At 40.0% G+C, this 21,068-nt stretch overlaps 1 protein-coding gene across 1 annotated transcript; it reads right to left on the reverse strand.

Moving 5' to 3' along the window:
* Positions 1-6,207: 6,207 nt before the first annotated feature.
* LOC124116239 (chymotrypsinogen B-like) lies at positions 6,208-21,059 on the reverse strand. Its single transcript, XM_046477496.2, has 9 exons — positions 20,844-21,059; positions 17,167-17,277; positions 15,903-16,007; positions 15,375-15,482; positions 13,308-13,482; positions 11,303-11,424; positions 9,104-9,250; positions 6,836-6,984; positions 6,208-6,471 (listed from the first exon to the last, which is right to left on the reverse strand). Exons 1-9 carry the CDS (start codon positions 20,920-20,922, stop codon positions 6,295-6,297), a joined length of 1,173 nt encoding a protein of 390 aa, XP_046333452.2. The 5' UTR covers positions 20,923-21,059; the 3' UTR covers positions 6,208-6,294.
* Positions 21,060-21,068: the final 9 nt, after the last annotated feature.

The following is a 21,068-nucleotide window of genomic DNA, read 5'->3' on the forward strand; positions in this document are numbered from 1 at the left end:
GCTAACTGTTGTAAAAAGATAGCTGAGTTGGAAAGTTAGCTGTTCATCTGCATAAAAGCGACAAAAACCCTCTCCATACTCATAAGAAATCTCAATCTCATTAAAATCAGATATTAGTTCTCGCTACCGCTAAACAAAGATCTGAGGACATCCCTTGAGGGGTCACGTGAGAACGACCAGTCAGAGCGTCGCTTACCAGATCAAGAAAGTGACTGTCGGAATCATTCGTCATCACTCGCCCCTTTCCGTAACCTGCAAGAAGACTCGTCCCCCTATCGATGAATGTTATGTGCGAACATTCGTGACCAACTCGTGTTATTCCGGGACAAGCGACTCGTGCCCCTCTCATAGCCATTTTTGCGACCGGGGTCCGTCTTAGCGCAAACGGGCATACCTAAAACTCGTTGCGTAATGGTTCACATATATTTCCCCATAGATTATAATTATATATTTCAAATGCAATTTAAAGCACATCGGGACATGCGAAGTTACACAGTATGATTGAACACATTCCGATTGGTTTGTCGTATTTTGCACATAACATTCATCGATAGGGGGACGAGTCTTCTTGCAGGTTACGGAAAGGGGCGAGTGATGACAAATGTTGTGCGAAAATACGACAAACCAATCGGAATGCGCGTATGATTTCAAGTTCTTCGTCAAAGAATCCCTCAGACATAAATTTTGATTTTACATATGTCTTGCATCTAAAAATATACCCAAGACACAGATAAAGGTGTTCAATCATACTGTGTAACTTCGCGAGAACTTATATCTGATTTTAATGAGATTGAAGAAATCTCTGCCAAAAGAATGTCATCAATCAAAATGTTAGCTGAGTTAGTTAAACTGAACTTAACTTTCTTGGCCGCTATTAGGGGAATATTTAACAGTATAAAACATCAAGCCTGGAAATACTGATACAATATTATAAAATTTAGTTCAGCGACTTCAGGTGGATTAAGATCATAGAGATAATCTGATTAGTAACAATTATTGTAATGGTATTTTCCTTCTTTCTCCTACAACCTAGATTTATTTTCCTTATATGCACTTGTGAGTTATTGGGAAACAGGAACGTATGAAAGTGGTCATATTCAACGAGTCCACACATCTGCCCATCGATAATGATGTTAATTATGTGGAAGATAGTAACATCTTGCCCAGGTCTTCACAGGATAGGGTTATTAATAAAAGAGGCCATGCCCTATTAGACTTCTTCAAACTCACCGGGCCAAGAATGTGTAATGGGCGAACAGGTAAAGATGCAGGGATTGGTATTTTTACCTGCTATGCTAACAACGGTCAAATTATGGTTGACTATATTCTAGTTTTTTCATAATTTTCGTTTGCGAACCAAGTGGGATCCAGCCATATACCTCTCATTAAAATTTACAATAATACATGAGTAATGTGAAGAAAAAACTCGGACACTCGGACCTTATTGGAAAGAAGAACAGAAAATAAACTTTAATCCTAACTCGAATACTTTACCAGTTTGTAACATTAGTGAATTCGAATTCTTAGATAATCTTGCCAATTGTACTGCAAGAGCTGTAACCTCATTTGTAAAAAGAATGACAGCCTGTGTTGAAGGCTGTAGAGTTTCTCAGTCAACTAATGTAGAAATGATGTAAGAAGGGGAGGTAACTGGTACGACACGGAATGTGTTGAAGCACGAGCCGATGCACGCAGGTGGTTGGGCCATGCCTCTAACAGTAAAGTTGATAGGCAGCTTGATACACCGGCATGGAAATACTATATAAAGAGTTTGGGGTAACTAAATCACATCATTATAGATCTGTGTTGGAAGGGAAACTTGTGCCTTCTTTACAAATAAATAATGATAAGATGTTTTGGTCTTTAGTCGCAAAAAGGACTTGTGCCCCGTTGAAAGGTATATCTGTTGATCACTCGATTAAGCATTTTGAGTCAGTGTTTCTAGGTAGACGAGAAAGTGCAGATATTATTTTTTGTTTATTAATTTGTAGACAACTTTGTCAATTCCTTTGGTGATGAGTTGATAGAGATAGATACGACTGGTATCAACTCTCTTGTTCAGAAGGCCCGTACATATAATTTTTTTAATATTTGACAGTCAAATTAAGCCTGTATTATTATACACTTCAGAAATATGGGGCTATTCAAAAATTGCAGCAACTGAAAAATTTCAGATTACATTCTGTAAATTAACTATTGGGAATTGGAAGTCATGTTACAAATGTTGCTGCCCTTGGCGAATGTGGTAGATATGGATTATTTATTGATTATCACAAGAGATGTATTAAATATTGGTTGAAATTGTTATCTTTACCCAGTTATAGATACCCTAAGCAATGCTATTTAATGCTGAAATCTTTAGATGAAGTTAATCGCAATACATGGGTAACTTGTGTCAAAAGATTATTATTCAGTTATGGATTTGTCCACGTGTGGATTTCGCAGGAAGTTGGTAATGAGACCCTCTTTATTAATGCATTTATTCAAAGGTTAAAAGACTGTAACCAACAGGACTGGTATTGTGAAGTTTTTGAAATACGTAAATTATCAGTGTATAAGGAATATAAGTCATGATTGCTAACAGTTGAAAAGTATCTCTGTGAAATCACAAGCCGTCATTATAGACGTATGTTTTGTTTGTTAAGAGTTGGCGAGTTGCCATTGATGGTAAATTTAGGTAGAAGATGCGGTACAGAGTACTGTAATAGGCAGTGCAGATTTTGTAATTTACAGGGAATTGAAGATGAGTTTCATTTTATGCTTGTCTGCCAATGTTACAGATATTTAAGAAATAAGTATTTACCTATTTATTACTCTTCCAATCCTACTTTATTTAAATATATTACACTATTATCTTGTAACCGCACTAGTATTGTAACTAATTGTGTTAAGTAAATACTGGAAGCACTTGCAATCCGAAATACTGTCACTTAATACCCTCTGTCATCTGCCTCATACTGTATTTTTCAATGAGTATTTGTACGTGGGCCTATGGCCTTTATACTGAAATAAAGAATTGAGTTGATAGAGAATACAGATGTCCCCGAAAGTGAGGTAGAAACTGTAATTAATCTAGGGGAATTGGTACAAGCTCTTTGAAATATGAAGTGTGGTAAAGCTCCTGGTTATAGTGGAATACTTGAGGATGAGTGCCCCACCCACATGTCTGGACATGTTATTACAATTATTTAATGCAGTAAGTATTCATAAGTGACTGTTATCCAGATCAGTGGTCTAACGGCGTCATACTTCCCATTTGTAAGTAAGATCGATAATCCAAATGACCCCCCTAATTATAGACTTGTTACACTAAATTTTAAAAGTTTACAAATATTGTTTGTAACAGACTAACAAAGTCGTCTGCTCTGGAACATTTCATAGCTAATGAGCAAGCAGGTTCTAGAAAGGGTTTCCAAACTTCCGACAAAATCTTTATTGATAATACTTTATGAGATACATATCTGTCTCAAAAGCATGGTTGGTTGTATGGTGCTTTTATAAATTTGAAAGTAGCGTTCGACTCTGTGTGTATAGGGATGTCTTACTCTTTAAATTCTGGAAAGGAGGTATTAATGGTCGATTGTTTAGATTAATCCGTAATATATAGAGATCTGTAAAGTCCTGTATTTCTCTAGATGGAATACACAGCTCTTTAAGTGCTACTCTGGTGTGATACAAGGATGCCAATTGTCGCCTTTTTTGTTCTCATGTTTCATCAATGATATTGTCTATTTTTTTAATTGTGAGGGAGCTCATTGTGTAAGCCCATTGGAATTATTTATTTTATTGTTTGCAGATGACAATCTTCTTGACCAGCAAAAACGTCTTGACCAACTCTCTTTATGGTGTGATAAATTTAAATTGACTATTCATATTCAACAACGCAAAGTGATTGTATTCAGGAATTGACGCAAACTTAGATAAACAGGTTTCTTAGTGCGGTGATAAACGTTGCCTTACTTGCAACAATATAATTGAAGGCTGTTCAGTCCAAATTACAAAGGACATTAAATTTACTGTAAAACAAAATATGTCTTGTGATACTAGAAATGTTATTTACTTGATTGTTTGTAGTGGATGCAATAAAAAGTATATCGGAAAGACGTAACTTTAATTATAAAGAAGAGTGACTCTTCACACACAGATTGTTGTCATTATGCATTAGTCACTGGTGATGCCGCATGTTGCTCAGACTGCCGCCGCGATGACGGTTTGAATCCATCTCCAAACCGCAGTCATGTCAGTGAAGACATTGACCTGACCACTGCAGGCAAAGTCAGGTAGGTTTGCCATCAGATAGGTATGATACATATCTTCTCCGGTCTGGCAGACCAAAACACCACCGTTGTCACCCTCATGGGAATTTTATACAAAACTAAAAAGAATTCATAGATCATTTGCTCTAACTGACCGTAATACGTTATAAACGTCTCATAAAGATGCGTACCACGTTTTATTTGTTATTTCGTTGACTAAAGCCGCACTAAGAACTATTCAATATTTTATGACGGCGTCCGTAGCCAAGTCCCTTATGCGTGCTAGGATCCCATAAACAAAGCTTATTATCTTTGTTTTATCACCCCTCGTAGTTTTCATGAAAATGGCCTCAAACCTGCATCACCCCGTGACACTGGTGTTCAAAGTCACTCACTCACTTATTAACTGGGGCGGTCGGGTAGCCTAGTGGTTAAAGCGTTCGCTCCTCACGCCGAAGACCCGGGTTCGATTCCCGGCATGGGTACAATGTGTGAAGCCCTTTTCTGGTGTCCCCCGCCGTGATATTGCTTGGAATATTGCTAAAAGCGGCGTAAAACCATACTCACTCACTTATTAAACTCTACCTCTATTCAGGAACCAATGACTGTTTAAAGTACAATGTTGCCGTGTGAAACGACAAATATCCAGACCAAATGTACTGACTATTGAAAAGAAGTGCAAGGAAGTACAGGGTACTGCAGTTCTTGATTGGTATGAATTGGTGACTCAATTGATGACAGTTCAATATGAGACCTGCGTCAATTTGAGGTAACATCAGGACAAGGACATCAGTTGGTTATAGGGACATACTCCTTGAATTTACCTGGTAGCAACTGGCTCTGGTGGAGGTAACCCAAGTATTGGAATCTAGCGGAGAGGACTCGCTGACAATGTCAATTATCCACCTTGGTTAGCTTTCTTACAACTATGTGCATGTGTGTTGCACTGCCTATGACAAATGTGTAGTTGTTTTTTGACTGGAACTGGCTATATAGCACACCCAGGACCGTCATTCGTGGGAATTCCGAGACAGAATTGGCCCCGATCGCTCATGCATGAACCCAACTGGTTGTTACAGCGGGTACCGATTGTCACGATATTAAAATAGTTGATCGTCTGGTTCAGGTGTGATGTCATACAGCCTTCATGCTATAGCTAAAATAGTGCTGTCTGTGACGTAAAACAACATTCACCCTCTGATATACGTTGGTATAACAATATTTTTCACAATAATGTAAATTAGAGCTACCCGCACACTTATGTATGTTAGATATACCCACACGCATGTATATGAGTGTTACGCAGTGGAATATAAACAATTAACTAAAAATGCGAATTTCCCTGACTGTGGTATGCGGAGAACGAAACGTGGATCTGTTGATAAATTGATGAAGTAATTCAAATAATAAATACGGGGGACTAAAGGTGGATCTGTTGATAAATTGATGAAGTAATTCAAATAATAAATACAGGGGACCAAACGTGGATCTGTTGATAAATTGATGAAGTAATTCAAATAACAAATACGGGTAACTAAACGTGGATCTGTTGATAAATCAGGTCGTATCAGGTAGTATCAAAAGTCTAGCTCTATTGTAGTTAGCTATGGTGCCTCCTATAGCGACGACCTATCTAAACGAACGTATTCTACCAACGTCCTACCTTGTCGATAAATCTGTTGAATGTGCGTCACATCGTGACGACACATCATGCCAATTGGCAATCTTTATTAGAGATACACACACTCATGTGTATTAGAGATACCCACACCCATTTGTTTATTAGAGAGCGAGAGAGAGAGAGAGAGAGAGAGAGAGAGTGAGAGAGAGAGAGAGAGAGAGAGAGAGAGAGAGACACACACACACATTTGTATTTAGAGATACCCAAACACATTTTGGAATCTCTCCATATCATTGCCGTTTCACTCACACACATAATGACTACATTACCGACAAATTATTATTTATTTCCTTCTACATCTACATCATATTTATTGTTATTTTTAATTGAATTGGTCACTGCTGCTACCGCCGTCCTTTAGTGTGTCGCCGCCGCTATCACTTCTTGCATCCAGCTCCAAACCGCGTTCACGTCAGTAACCGTGTAGATCTGGTCACCACAGAGGCCTACAACCTCTTCGTAGGACACAATTCCCTCCAATGTCCAGGCGCCTGTAGTGTCGTTCTGGCAGACCAACGCACCACCGTTGTCACCCTGAAGTGAATGTGGTACATTTCACAGAGGTCCATCTCAGAGTTTTCATCTGTGTGTGTGTGTGTGTGGGGGGGGGGGGGGGGGGGGGGGCTGCTTGTACTAGTCCGGACTGATGTCGATTTATAGTGCTAGAACACTAAGATACCATGCCGCAGTTTAACATGAATACCCCACTCAGACCCAGTATACTTGCTCCGAGCCGACCATTCCTTGTTTTAGCCCCTTAATGCCGAGCGCCAGACACGGTAACAACAAGAACCATCTTATAACCCCTTTTGGTATGACGCGGCTGGCGAACGCTCTACCATTAGACCACGGAGGCGGTCACTTCTATCCTTGGGTCAAATAGCACGAAATTACTCACAATGCAAGGTGCAGCGTCAGGTGTTGGCAAAAAGCCGCAGTGGCTTGCCATATGTGGAGCAGATCCTTTCAGAAGTGTGCACAGGCTGTCATCAATCAAGAACGTATCCATAACCTGACGGACGCCCGTATCAAATTCGCCGAATGCAACTAGAATTATAATACAAGTTAAATTATTTTGATATTTTATCTGAATAGTCTCCCATAACGATGGTCTCAAAGAATATATTGCCGAAGACAATGACATATTATTAAATTTCACACAAATGTAACTCCTTTTAGAGCTATTTAATACGTGTGTTGTCCTGGTCTTTGGATATGCCAGTAAGCACAAAATAAGAACGCTGTAAATACAACATATCCATGTTGTTCTGATCAGTACGAAAGACTAATGGTGCCACTTTGCAATTGGTAGCATATTTTTATTTTTTTTGTACATTGAAATTTCTCGTTATTTCAACTATTTTTTCGAAATTTACAATATTTTCTCGTTACTTCGTTTATATTCTCGTTATTTCGGCTATTTTCTCATATATTCCATTAATTTCTCATTATGTCAAGTTTTTATGTTAAACAATCGAAAGTAGCAGTTATTTTCCGTTATTCCGAATATTTTTTCGTTATTTTAAGTTTATCAAAAGATCGAAACTTCGAAAACAAACAACAAATAATTCAAATAAAAAGAACTTTCGAATTAAAAGAAATTATGCTACCAATATGGCACCAGTAGGCTGTCGTTGATCAGAAACTGATTAAAATATTACAACATTAGCACAGGTAAAACATCAACTCAAAATATTATGAAAAATGGGACTTTGTGTTACCTCTTCCGATAATCTTACATGGGTTCAACGTGTAAAAGCCAATGTTGGTGCTACCCACTAGATATTTCTTCATTATCGATGAAGGCATTCATTCAACCTCTCCCCATATTCACTCATCTTCCCGAAGCAAGTGAGTTAACTGACTATAAAAGTCCAGTTTCCACACTTGCCGAACGAGGCTGATAATATGGAGTTACATTTTGGCTGGACTAACGAGTCTATGCATAGTCCAATCCAAATCGCGCACCGAAATCGAAATCCGGTTCGTAAGCTGTCATCAGATTTCGGTCGATTGCAGGATTTGCAAAGCATGTGCACCGCCAGCTCGTTGTCAACAGATATTTTCAAAATCTTTCCATGTTTTAAATCAAGGTGCCCACGTGATTTGATGCATATCGCGATGTAAGACTCATTTTATCACAATATAGATCTTAATTATTGATCAGATCGTCTTGACCGGGCAAGTGATACGAGAGTCGGAATCCGATTGGTTCATATTTGAGGCATAGTAGGGACATAACTCGTAACAGCCACTGGTGGCGCTCCGATCGAGCCCAGGAATTCCAGCCTAGTTCGGTAAAGGTGGTAACTGGACTTTTAAATTCAGTTAACTCTCTTGCCTCGGGAAGATGACATTCACCATTCACTCGTGGATTATTCGCTGTTGGAAACTATAGACTCGCTATTCACTCTTGCGCTCATTATTTACTTTGGCGATATCCCAACAATTTTCAATGGAGAGCCATGTTCCCTTTAACAGCGCTAAAGCCCTGAATTCCCCAAAATATTCGTTTTGGACGGGGACAGATGGAAATTTGTATCACGATAGTTGAAATTTTTTTAATACGTTTCAAGTCCTATTTCATTACCGATTCCACTTTTACATGTAACCTAGCTCAGCCATTCGCACAGATAGCTCGACTTCATGAGTTTCAAGCGATTTTCTCGCAATAACTTAAGTATGTTCCACGTTTTTGGTTTGTGACTGTTCATTAATTTTATGTGTGTATGTTGCATCAATAATATGTAGGCATGGTCGTCAATAATGGAGTAATTAGCCAATAATAACGGTGGCCCGTCTTTGTCCGGCATGGTCCGACTTTTAAGGCAATCCCCACAATCCTTGTACATGCACATTCACAGGCGAAGTTCTTTTTCGTCACTCCTGTACTGTGTGAAATATTCGATTGTGATTGGTTAATCTGAGCGATAAAAATCCAATTGACATACATCTGATTTCCACACAAGCTAGGACAGCTCCTCGTGTAGATTCAGTGTGAGATGTCAAATTGGACAAAGCGTATTTCCTCTATAAAGTAAACGTAATGCTTAAGACGGAGAATGAATGAGTGAGAAAGACATGGGGTTTTCAGCTATATCACGGTATGTCAACCGCGGGAGAAAGGGGACCAATTAAACCATGAATTAAAAGTGTATAAACCTACTGGTCAAATCCTTTCTTCCAAATCCTGCTACTTTACAGGTCCTTGGTTCCCGGAACACGTTGTACACATCAGACGGTGGGCAGACAACGTTGATTCTATCCGTCAAAGTTATGGGATCGGAAAGTCGTGCCAAAGCCACATTGTAATCTGGAAATGGAAAACATTGAAATATTTCAAGTAAATTTACAGATCCCATTTAACAGCATTTTCGTTATATAACAATGCGTACGTTTAAGCCTAGCGTGTAATTATGTGTGCGTGCGAGGTGAAATTTGGTTTAACGTCGCGTCCAAGATTATTGCTGTTATATAGCGACGTGCATGTACGTGTGTGTGTTTGTGTGGCTGCTTGTACTAGTCCGGACTGATGCCGATTTATAGTGCTAGCTCACTGAGATACCATGCCGCAGTTTAACATGAATACCCCATTCAGACACAGTATACTGACTCCGAGCCGACCAGTCCTTGTTTTAGCCCCTTAATGCCGAGCGCCAGACAGGGTAACAACAAGTACCATCTTTTAACGTCTTTTGGTATGACGCGTCCGTGAATCGAACCCCGGACCTTCCGCTCTCCGGGCGGACGCTCTACCATTAGACCACGGAGGCGGTCGTGTGTGAAAGTCGACAGTAATGCAGCTCGTAGATGTCAGTGAGTGAGTGCGTATGGTTTTACGCGGCTTTTAGCAATATTCCAGCAATTTCACAGGGGAGGACACAAGAAGTGGGCATCACACATTGTACCCGTGTAGGGAATCGAATACGGGTCTTCGGCATGACGAGCGAACGCTTTAATCACTAGGCTACCCGACCGCCCCTCGTAGACGTTAGCCATTTTGATGTAATCCACAAGCTTGGACAGACCTGGATCGACATTGAAATGGAAGCAGCAGATCCTTGCTCTGACATGGATGCATATAAAAACTTAGATGCCTTTGACTTCAGAATTGACTTCAGTATTATGTTTAGGTTTATGGAAGTCTAAACATTAATAGGGATGTTGGAAATCAGTGCCCCCCCCCCCCCCCCCCCCCCCCCAAATGATTAAAGCAAAAGTTTATGATAATATTATAATGCACATTTGAAGAGCACTTATTCCACTCAACAATGTAAATAAATGTGTTTAGAATGTAAACACATACAAGACATGGCCATAACTAAACATGTTCAGGAATGTGTTTAAATTCAGAACGCAATGCAAGTTTGGTGTGTTTTATCTAAACATTTTAAGGGTCTAAACACATGACATGACCTATCGTTTCACAGCCGAAACACCGCCTGAACACAACATTCCCATAATCTAAACATGTTTAGAATATAAACACGTATCAACATTTCTCACATTTAGACCCTAAACACATTTAGCTGTTAAACGCAATCGTAAACATGATTAGACCTAAACATGTCAAAATTATGGGACAAGGAACGTGTTTAGGTTTGTGTTTTGGATCTAAACACACATGTTTCTGTGAACGCATGCCCTATCCGTGTACAATGACAAAGGTTCCGTAAACATTTATTGTGCATTCTGTTTGTTTCAGTTTGTTGTTTAACGCCGCACTCAGCAATATTCCAGCTATATGACGGCGGTCTGTAAATAATCGAGGCTGGACCAGAAAATCCAGCGATTGACATCGTGAACATTGATCTACGCAATTGGGATACGATTCATCAACTACGTCAGCGAGTCTGACTACCCGATTCGTTAGCCGCCTCTTACAACAAGCATGGGTTTCTGAAGACCAATTCTAACCCGAATCTTCACGGTTTGTTACCTGTGTAGCATACAACCCAAGCTGGGTACTTGGAGCTACAAGGTTTTGATTCACATTTCCGGGTACACATTCACTCCTGGGTGAACATAGACTTATTTCAAACAAAGTAACCGATTCTCCGTAATATTTGTTAACGGGCTACCTGTTGACGGACCCGTGAAGATCAGGGGTAGAATAGGTCTTCAGCAACCCATGCTTGCCGTAAAAGGTGACAAGGCTTGTCGTAAGAGGCGATTCACGGGATCGGGAGGTCAGGCTTGCTGACTTGGTTGATGCATGTAATAGTATCCCAATTGCGTGGATCGATGCTCATGATGTCAATCACTGGATTTTCTGGTCCAGACTCGATTATTTACAGACCGCCGTCATATAGCTGGAATATTGCTGAGTGCGGCGTTAAACAGCAAACAGACAAGAGACAGAGACCTGTAGACAATACGTCGGTTAGAGGATGAGGAATAATTTCAGTAATGGTCCTCAGTTGCTCTGTCCCGTCAGGGGCAGCTCCATCGTAGCTCCCGATCATGACGTGGCAGCCAGAACCGCAACTGACAAAGCAAGCAGAGAAGAATCGTTATGATTTGAAGAAAACACATATGTCTCAGTATTATGAGCATGACTTCATACACTCGGGTCTTACAACTTAAGCTGCTTCAAGATTTGACATACGAGGGTAATAGAAAAGGTATTGCTATGTATTATGTGTTATATCACCTCTTGGAAGACATAGCACCAAGTTTCAGCTTACTAACTGCATATGTTTTCCAGATCTATAGATAATTTGTCATGAAGTGTGTGTGTGGAGGGGGGTGGGGGGAGAACGCGCTGTGATAAAACACGTGCATTAACAGGGCAGGTCAGCATAGTAAATACTCCAAGACACGACCAGCAGACATCCGCATTCAGCTGTCAAGAAAAGGGGTGCTGAATTAGCACAGAAGATGACATAGATCGTAGATCTTCGTAAATAGGCCACAACTGAACTCATCTGGAGGCTGTCCATGGCAGAAGGACGTGTTACACTTCAACATATTGCTGACACTAGTGGATCAGGTTTTGAGTCAGTACAGTCAGTCCTTCAAAACTACTCACTGTTGAGATTAGCTAGCGGTCCACATGCTAGGCACACCGAATGTTGACACCAGACCAGAAGCTGACCAGATATCAGAATCACCTGGCAATTGTCCCCGTAAGAGTGAGTGAGTGTGGTTTTTACGCCGCTTTTTGCAATATTCCAGCAATATCACGGCGGGGGACACCAGAAATGGGCTTCACGCATTGTACCCATGTCGAGAATCGAACCAAGGTCTTCGGCGTAACGAGTGAACGCTTTAACCACTAGACTACCCGACCGCCCCTGTTCCCGTAAGATCGTCCATATGAATGAGTGAGTGAGTGAGTTGGGTTTAACGCCGCGTTTAACAGTATACCAGTTATATCACGGCGTGGCAGCTTAATGTGGGAGGAAAGCCCGAAGTGATGCAGGTCTCAGACGTTTACCAATTCGGTGAAACCCACGAGCACGGGTGCTGACAAACCTAGAAACATAATCGGGGCGAACCGGGTTTCGAACCCACAATCATAAGTTTCTGGCGTGGCCAAGGGACGCAACTCTGCACAGCGAATCGCGGCGCCGACAAAAAATGGGTACGAACTAATTTCATTTTGTATAAATGTAGTCGGTACTCGCCCGAAAGGCGAGGTTTCCAAATTAACAGGGTTCTGACTAACGGGTTTTCACTGCAATGATGGATAAACATGGTCCTGACTAACGGTATTTCGCTATGCTATGTTACAAACATGGTCCGTACTTACGGGTTTTCACTGTAATGTATGATAAACAGGGCCCTAACTAACGGTTTTTCGTCGTAATTTACAACAACCATCGTCCTGACGAACGGGTCTTCAAACGAAATGTTAAAGGTGTGGTTATGAGTTCCTTCATTAGAACTGCCGAAGTCAAAATCAAACTTAATTTATTCCACAAACACACCGCAAAAAAACTGTTTAAATCGAGAACATATGTGAGTGTATGCCTGATTGGTTGCAAAATCGAAGTTGATCTGGTAAATAATGATCAAATTAAATATTTAATTAACGTGGTATCAATTTCGTCATGCCGAGTGACACGTTTTCCAATTGAGATTGAGAAAAAAATACTTCTTAAAAAAAGTATTCATACGAAGTGAAAAGTCCGAAAGATTTCCGGGCTTCAAGTCTCATATAATTATTTTCAACGAAGCTTTTCAACCAATCAGACTGCAGTAGACACTACGACCCATTCTACAAAAACACCCGCATTAACTCCATAATCAGTGTCGATACACCTTAATACTTTACACAGAACAGCAAAACATACACAGTACATCAGGGATACTGTACACAGAACAGCAAAACATACACAGTACATCAGTGATACTGTACCACGTACATTTGGAGGCCGCAGAATGCGTCAAGAGCTATCCATTCCAGGTCAATGATGACACCACTACAGGGTAGGTGATGCGAAACTAGACCGACTTTGACAAGCCAGGGATTTGCAGGCGCTGCGTCATCTACTCCATTCAGGAAACGTCCCGTCAGAGGCATTCCACAGGGGGGAAGGGCTACAAACAGTTGGTAATATTGTGAAGGACATATTAACCCTATATATGAATGAATAATTTGTTTTGTTTCCATTGCTGTTACTTACGAACATTCGCATATGGATGAATAAGGTGTAAGTCTGGGAAACCAGTGCCCTATCTGCTATTCCTTTCTCTGCCATATCAGTAAAAATAAATATGAAATGTTATTCCTCGTGTAGACTTTGCACTTGTTGATTCCCGTATGTACTTACACACGTCAATAGTATTTCTCAGTGCGCTTTCTTCAATTGTTTCACTTTGGTCAAATCTAGGGCACCAGTAGGGATTACTTTTCGGATAGCAGTGCTTGCGTTTGGTTTATACACCTGGACCCACTTGCATAAAAGCGATCTTAGCGCTAAGACTGTCGTAAGCCTATGTTAAAGTATGGGAGTTACAATCATCTTAGCGCTGAGATCGTTTTGTGCAAGTGGGCTCTGGTTACATTTGGCTGACCATTGACATGTTAACTCATTGACGTCATACTACGGTTGAAAAATGTTGCCCACACATTCAGAACCCCTGGGGTGGGTAATCTGGTTTGGAGTCTCCAAAGTGACGTCCTCGTTAATGCTAATTAGTTTCATTTACTGATTCAACCAAAAATAAAAATATTTTGATATGCATATAATTAACTTGGTATAAATCGTAAGTATTCTGATATGCGTCAACTTTCGATTGTTTAGAATCAATAGCGCAACTTGGATGACATTCAGCATCTCTTTGATGCTCTACCCAAATTTCATTTGGACTCGCTTTGTTATGCCACGAATGCACGTGCATGGCTACAGAAACGTGTGATACACTCATAGGGTATAGGGATAGGGGATAGTGAGTGAGTGAGTGAGTTGGGTTTAACAGTATTCCAGTTATATCACGGCGTGGCAGCTTAATGTGGGAGGATGCAGGTCTCAGACGTTTACTACTTCGGTGAAACCCACGAGCACGGGTATGGTGTTGACATACCTAGAAACATAATCGGGGCGAACCGGGATTCGAACCCACAATCATAGGTTTCTGGCGTGACCAAGGGACGCAACTCTGCGCAGCGAATTACGGCGCCTTAGACGCCTGGGCCACCCGTGCCCCCGGATAGGGGATAGGGATAAGTTTTATTCCATACTGAAATGCCTCCGGCCCATAGTACGATTCTGTTTTCGGGAGTGGTTACGGATCCGTTTAACAGGTCATATTCTAATTAACATAGCATGATAAATGAACATTGATAGATTTTTTAGAGTATCTTTATCAGTTGTTGACATGATCGATATAAAGTTTTGTAAAGTGGGATGTACATAAAAAGGCAGATCAATGTATTTTCTTCTTAGGTGGTCGTATTTTGGACAAACTAACAGAAAATGAAATTCATCTTCAATCACATTTAAACCACATTGCTCACATATTCTCAATTCTCTGGCTATGCTACTATGTCTGCCTACTTCGATCCTTAGTCTATGAGAGCTGCATCTAAACTTATTCTAAACCTTTTATAATTGATATCAAACAAATAGTATTCTGGGGAAATAGTTGTCTTAAAAAGCTTGTAATAATTGCATTTCTGAACTTAAAACATGCGATGACCATTTTTGTAAGTATATATCCACGAATGTACATGCACGTGCATGGTTACGGAAAAGTGTGATACACTCCTAGCGTGTAATACCTGCATCACGTGCCTATGCCGGGTAGATAGTACCCAGACACATTAAACAACAATGTATATAACTGCCCGGGCCGTGTAGCTACACACAATTCTCAGTGGTTTTGTCGTTATAGACATTTACGTCTCGTCTTTGGCTATTTTTACATTCCATCACATATATTCAACCTCAGGTACATTCACCAGCGAAACACTCATCAAAGATACGTACATGTGCAGTTCGGGCCAGAATAGAAACCCGTGCATGAACAGATGTATCCTGCGTCATTGGAATCGTGAACACATGACCCATGACTTCCACATGGGCTGGAATCGCAGACTGAAAACAAATAGTTAATCATTCATGTTTTCCAGAGATGAAATGTGTCTATAGGCTACCATAAATTGCACAGTTGGTGCCACACAAGCCAGGAGACATGCACTAAAGAAGATTCATATAAACCCAAACACCACGTCCTTTTATCTACAGGTGAAACAAACTTCCATTGTTTGTTTCTTTGTTTAAGCCGCACTCAGCAATATTCCAGCTACATGATGGTTGTCCATTGGTATGGACCAATATGTGATAAATCTACAAATTCTAGGCTGTAATGAAGTACACTGATACAGTCAAACAATAATGTTTGACACAGCAAAGTAAGTATCTGACAGAGTATATTAACGACAAATTGATGGATGCTATTTTTATTGAAACTAGAATCCACCTCTAACGAATAAATGTTTAAAGCTATATTATTACCGTCTACATCGCAGTTTTCACCAGAAAAGCCAGGATCACAGATACATGTATTCACGCCGCCCTTCTTGACACATGTTCCATTAACACAAGGGTCGATGGAGCACCCTACAATAGATGATATATATGTACATAACAATTATTTTCACAACAATTTCAGTTGGGCAGAATACAGGCATCGGCAATACTTCACAGGTTTTCTATACACTATGTTCCTCCACCCCCCGTGAACACATACGACCGCTCGTTTGAACCAGGCGGACTTCTGATTTGTTGCTGAAAACTAGGCACCATTTAGTACAAATCTGCCGTTGGTATTCACGGGTGATCGAGGAACGTCCATTTCGTATACAAGCCCGTGAAGCACTGATTATGAAACCATTGTGCGAGAGACTGTCAGCTTGATAGGGGGGTTTAGGCTGGATTGTTTTTGTTTGTTTCACGCCCCAAATCCAATATACCAGATATGTTATGGAGGCCTGTAAAAACCAAACAGTCTGTCGGGTACGACGACGTGCAATCAGCCAAGTCACGTACAAACGGATTCAGTAAAGTCACCTCAAGCAATATAGTCCTGAGGATCTAGTCTAACCCAATCTCATTAGAATCAGAACTTTGTTCTCGCTATCTCTAAACAAAGATCTGAGACATCCCATTACGTGTCACGTCAGAATGACCTTTCATCCGACCAATCAGAGCGTCGCTTACCAGATCATGAAAGTGACAGTCGGAATGTGTTCTCTAATCATGCAACCTCGAAAACGTTAACACCGGGTATTCCGAACGACAGTTACGGCCCGTACGACTGATTCCGTCAAAATCATCGTCTGTCTCTCGCTTCCGTGGGATAAACATTTGAACGGATTTTCCATACAATCTCAACCATATATTAGACATTCAGGAATGTTTGTTTGTTCAGTTTTCAAAATTGTAATCGAGAACTGTGTCAACATATATTTCAAGCGTAGTCTGACATGAGTGAGTGAGTGAGTATGGTTTTACGCCGCTTTTAGCAATATTCCAGCAACATCACGGCGGGGGACACCAGAAATGGGCTTCACACATTGCACCCATGTCGGGAATCGAACCCGGGTCTTCGGCGTGACGAGCGAACGCTTTAACCACTAGGCTACCCGACCGCCCCTAGTCCAATATGAAAGTCATATTACAATGATAACTTAAGGCATATATCTGTTAAACGTCACCTAGCAAAGAAAGTTGTTCACTTGTAGATTAGATACATTTTTGTGTATATTATTTTAGCTACCTTCAAGCTTAACACAACAGATTTCGTCTCGTAAGCAAAGTGATTGCAGAGACTCGGTTCCCGGAGGACACTCGCTCAGGTCATAGCAGGTATGCTGTTGTATCTCACATGCTGAAAAATGGCATAGAAAGAACAATATTTAGTTATAAATTAAACAAAAGCTGCAAGCCCTTTCCATAATAATAAGAAATATCTGCTAAAAGCAGAGTTGATTGTACGATTCCGACTATATCATGAGCAGGTGTTTACGAGTCACTATCAAAACGTGATGATTCCGAGAAAAGGTGAGAGTATCCTGCCCCAATGGTGGCACCCGTCATAAGGCAGGTCCATTGTTTATGTGGGGGAAAAACACTCTGGAAGATATGGTACAAAGCAAAATAACATCATTTTTGTTACTGATGCGTCAGATTTGTAAATGTCCTCCACATGACTACCAGTAATTTTTTTTAAAGCTTTACTGAGGCCTTGAATGTTGTAACCTTGATCAAACAACCTCGAGGTTGTATGATCATGAAGCTCTTTGAAATCTTGGTCGAAAGAACATTCTCGATTGTGAAATGTAGATACCAAGGGCTGAAGCTGTAGGGATAGTCCTCGACATAAAGGGGAAGGTGACTCTGGGTTGAAGTCATCCCTCGATGTCATAGTCTTTTGTCACTCTGAATCAGTATGCACAGATCTAAATATGAAACAGTCTCATCTATTTCTAGTTCATGTAGGTAAATCAGTTGAAGGGAATTGGCTATTTGATGGTTTTTTAACGATATCAGATCATCGATGTACCCGAAGCTGAAGATATACTTCTTGGCTAAATTACTTTGTTTTGACTTTGCCAATCCGAACTGAAATTCCGATTCATATGCATAAAGAAACAGATCCGCAAGAGTTGGAGCATAGTTGGTGCCCATGGGGATGCTTACTTCTTGTCTAAATGTTTTACATTGATGTTATGAAAGAGGAAGTCCAGTATTTGTTTTCTCAGTAAACTTCAGATGGCATTTGAATTCATTTTTGACAAAAATTACCTGAACATTGAAGATAGATATCTAACTGTATCTATGGCCACCACGTTCTCTACCAAAGCGACATGGATCAGGTCATGAAGATTTTCTTTAAGTTTGTCATGTGCTATAGTGGTGTACAGGATGAAAAGTCAAATGTCTTGACAGAATTGAACTTGGTTCATTTCTGAGAATGTCAAGCATTTGTATTGATGGTATTAATTACACGTGTCTTAAATTCTTTTTGTGAATATACAGAAAGTCTTTGCTTGATTGTATTGAAAATTATGGCTAATGTTTGGACTTGGTGATACATCTTCTGGACCCAGCAATATATTTCTCTTTGTACGTGTTTCTATGGAGCTTATGAATCAAATACAGAGGAGGAATAGACATGTCTACAGATTTTAGAGTCAAGCCCAAAGTTGATAGTACGTATGCAAGGTTTTGGCAGCTTTTTTCCTCAGCTAACGTACTGGCCTGATATGTGGGATTATTTGATATGTCACTTATACCAGGTTCGTTAATCAGACAATTAATGTAGTGATGCTTCTAATGTACGTATAATGGTCAGGTTATGTGAGGCCTTGTAAGTGGGAACAACTACACCCTTTCATGTAGGACAGTCCGTGTTTAAATTCTAAACATTTTCGGAGTTTTTAATTGAAATATGTTTACGACAAAATGCATACCATTGTCTATTATTTTAATAATCTAAACATTTAAGCAGGTCTAGAATTTAAACAGGTTCAGACAACCACCAACGACACACATTATTACATACGTATACAATGAGCCATACAATATTACATCCCTATATTAAGACAACCGCCAATGACATACACTATTATATCAGCATACTTTCAGACAGCCAATCACCAGTGGCATAAAATATCACATCCGCATACTTTCAGACAACCACCAACGACAAACCATATTACATCCGCATTCTTTCAGACAACCACAAACGACATACCATATTACATCCGCATACTTTCAGACAACCACCAACGACATACAATATTACATCCGCATACTTTCAGACAACAACCAACGACATACAGTATTACATCCATATATTCAGACAACCACCAACGACATACAGTATAACATCCATATATTCAGACAACCACCAACGACAAACAATATTACATCCGCATACTTTCAGACAACCACCAACGACATGCAATATTACATCCGCTTTCTTTCAGACAACCACCAACGACATACAATATTACATCCGCATACTTTCAGACAACCACCAACGACATGCAATATTACATCCGCATACTTTCAGATAACCACAAACGACATACAATATTACATCCGTATATTCAGACAACCACCAACGACAAACAATATTACATCCGCATACTTTCAGACAACCACCAACGACATACAATATTACATCCGCATTCTTTCAGACAACCACCAACGACATACAGTATTACATCCGCATTCTTTCAGACAACCACAAACGACATACAATATTACATCCGCATACTTTCAGACAACCACCAACGACATGCAATATTACATCCGCATACTTTCAGACAACCACAAACGACATACAATATTACATCCGCATTCTTTCAGACAACCACCAACGACATACAGTATTACATCCGTATATTCAGACAGCCACCAACGACAAACAATATTACATCCGCATACTTTCAGACAACCACCAACGACATACAATATTACATCCCTATACATTTATAGACAGCTATCAACGACATCAGTGTTACATCCGCCTTCATTTAGACATACAATATTTAATCCGCCTACATTTAGACATACAATATTTAATCCGCCTACATTTAGACATACACTATTTCATCCGCCTACATTTAGACGTACAATATTTCATCCGCCTATATTTAGACATACAATATTTCATCCGCCTACATTTAGACATGCAATATTCCATCCGCCTACATTTAGACATACAATATTTCATCCGCCTACATTTAGACATACAATATTACATCCGCCTGCATTTAGACATGCAATATTTCATCCGCATATTCAGACATCTATAAACTACATATGAAGTTATATTCGTACAAATAGAAGTTCGTTTGATTGAAAACAACAGCACACTAAGACTTTCACAGCAAACTGAAAGCGAATAACCGAAGGTCTTACACTCTCAAAACACTGTTAGAAACAACTTCTACATTTCAACAGGTGTTCAATTGCAAGAAGCGGCTGGGCATGTCCAACCCAACCGACATCACCGATACTGAGATGAAAGAGAAAACAAAACGTGAGACGCGTGTTTCCCTATTGGACTGGTACCATAAGTTACTGTGTCTTTTCAGGTGAACAATTAACTTGCCTGTGCATGTGTTTGTGACGGGTGCCACCGGTGGAGTCGAAAACGCCAACCTTTTTCGCGAACTTATGTTACCATCCCTATTTGACGGTGACTCATAAACACATATTTATGATATAGTCGGAATCGTACAACTTGGCTTTAAGCAAATATTCTAATGATTCTAAGGGTTTTGTCGCTTTTAATGGACAAGTGATAATTAGTGACAACCTCTGTAATCACATAACATTATTTTAAACTTTTGTTCAAAATGGATTGAATAACGTGTTAGAGTTTCAGCGCATTATCGTTGTGTTCTGCTTTTTAATCAAAATAAATAAGTCTGAACTTACGTGGTCTGAAGACAAATGAAAATCCACCAGCCGAGTCGCCAGCAAGGCATATGAGAGCAAACGTGAACTTGTAGAGCATGGCGATAACATCTGAGGGGTTCCGATAAGTGAAATCTTATTTATACCCCTGATTTGATGTCATTCCTTTGACATATATGGACTGTTACGTCAAATGTTGCGTGAAAAATATTATTCAACCAAGAACAAATATTGTAACCTCAGAAG

The sequence above is a fragment of the Haliotis rufescens genome, unplaced genomic scaffold (genome assembly GCF_023055435.1).
Source record: "Haliotis rufescens isolate VD_foot unplaced genomic scaffold, xgHalRufe1.0.p SCAF_19, whole genome shotgun sequence".
In the NCBI taxonomy this organism is placed as follows: domain Eukaryota; kingdom Metazoa; phylum Mollusca; class Gastropoda; order Lepetellida; family Haliotidae; genus Haliotis; species Haliotis rufescens.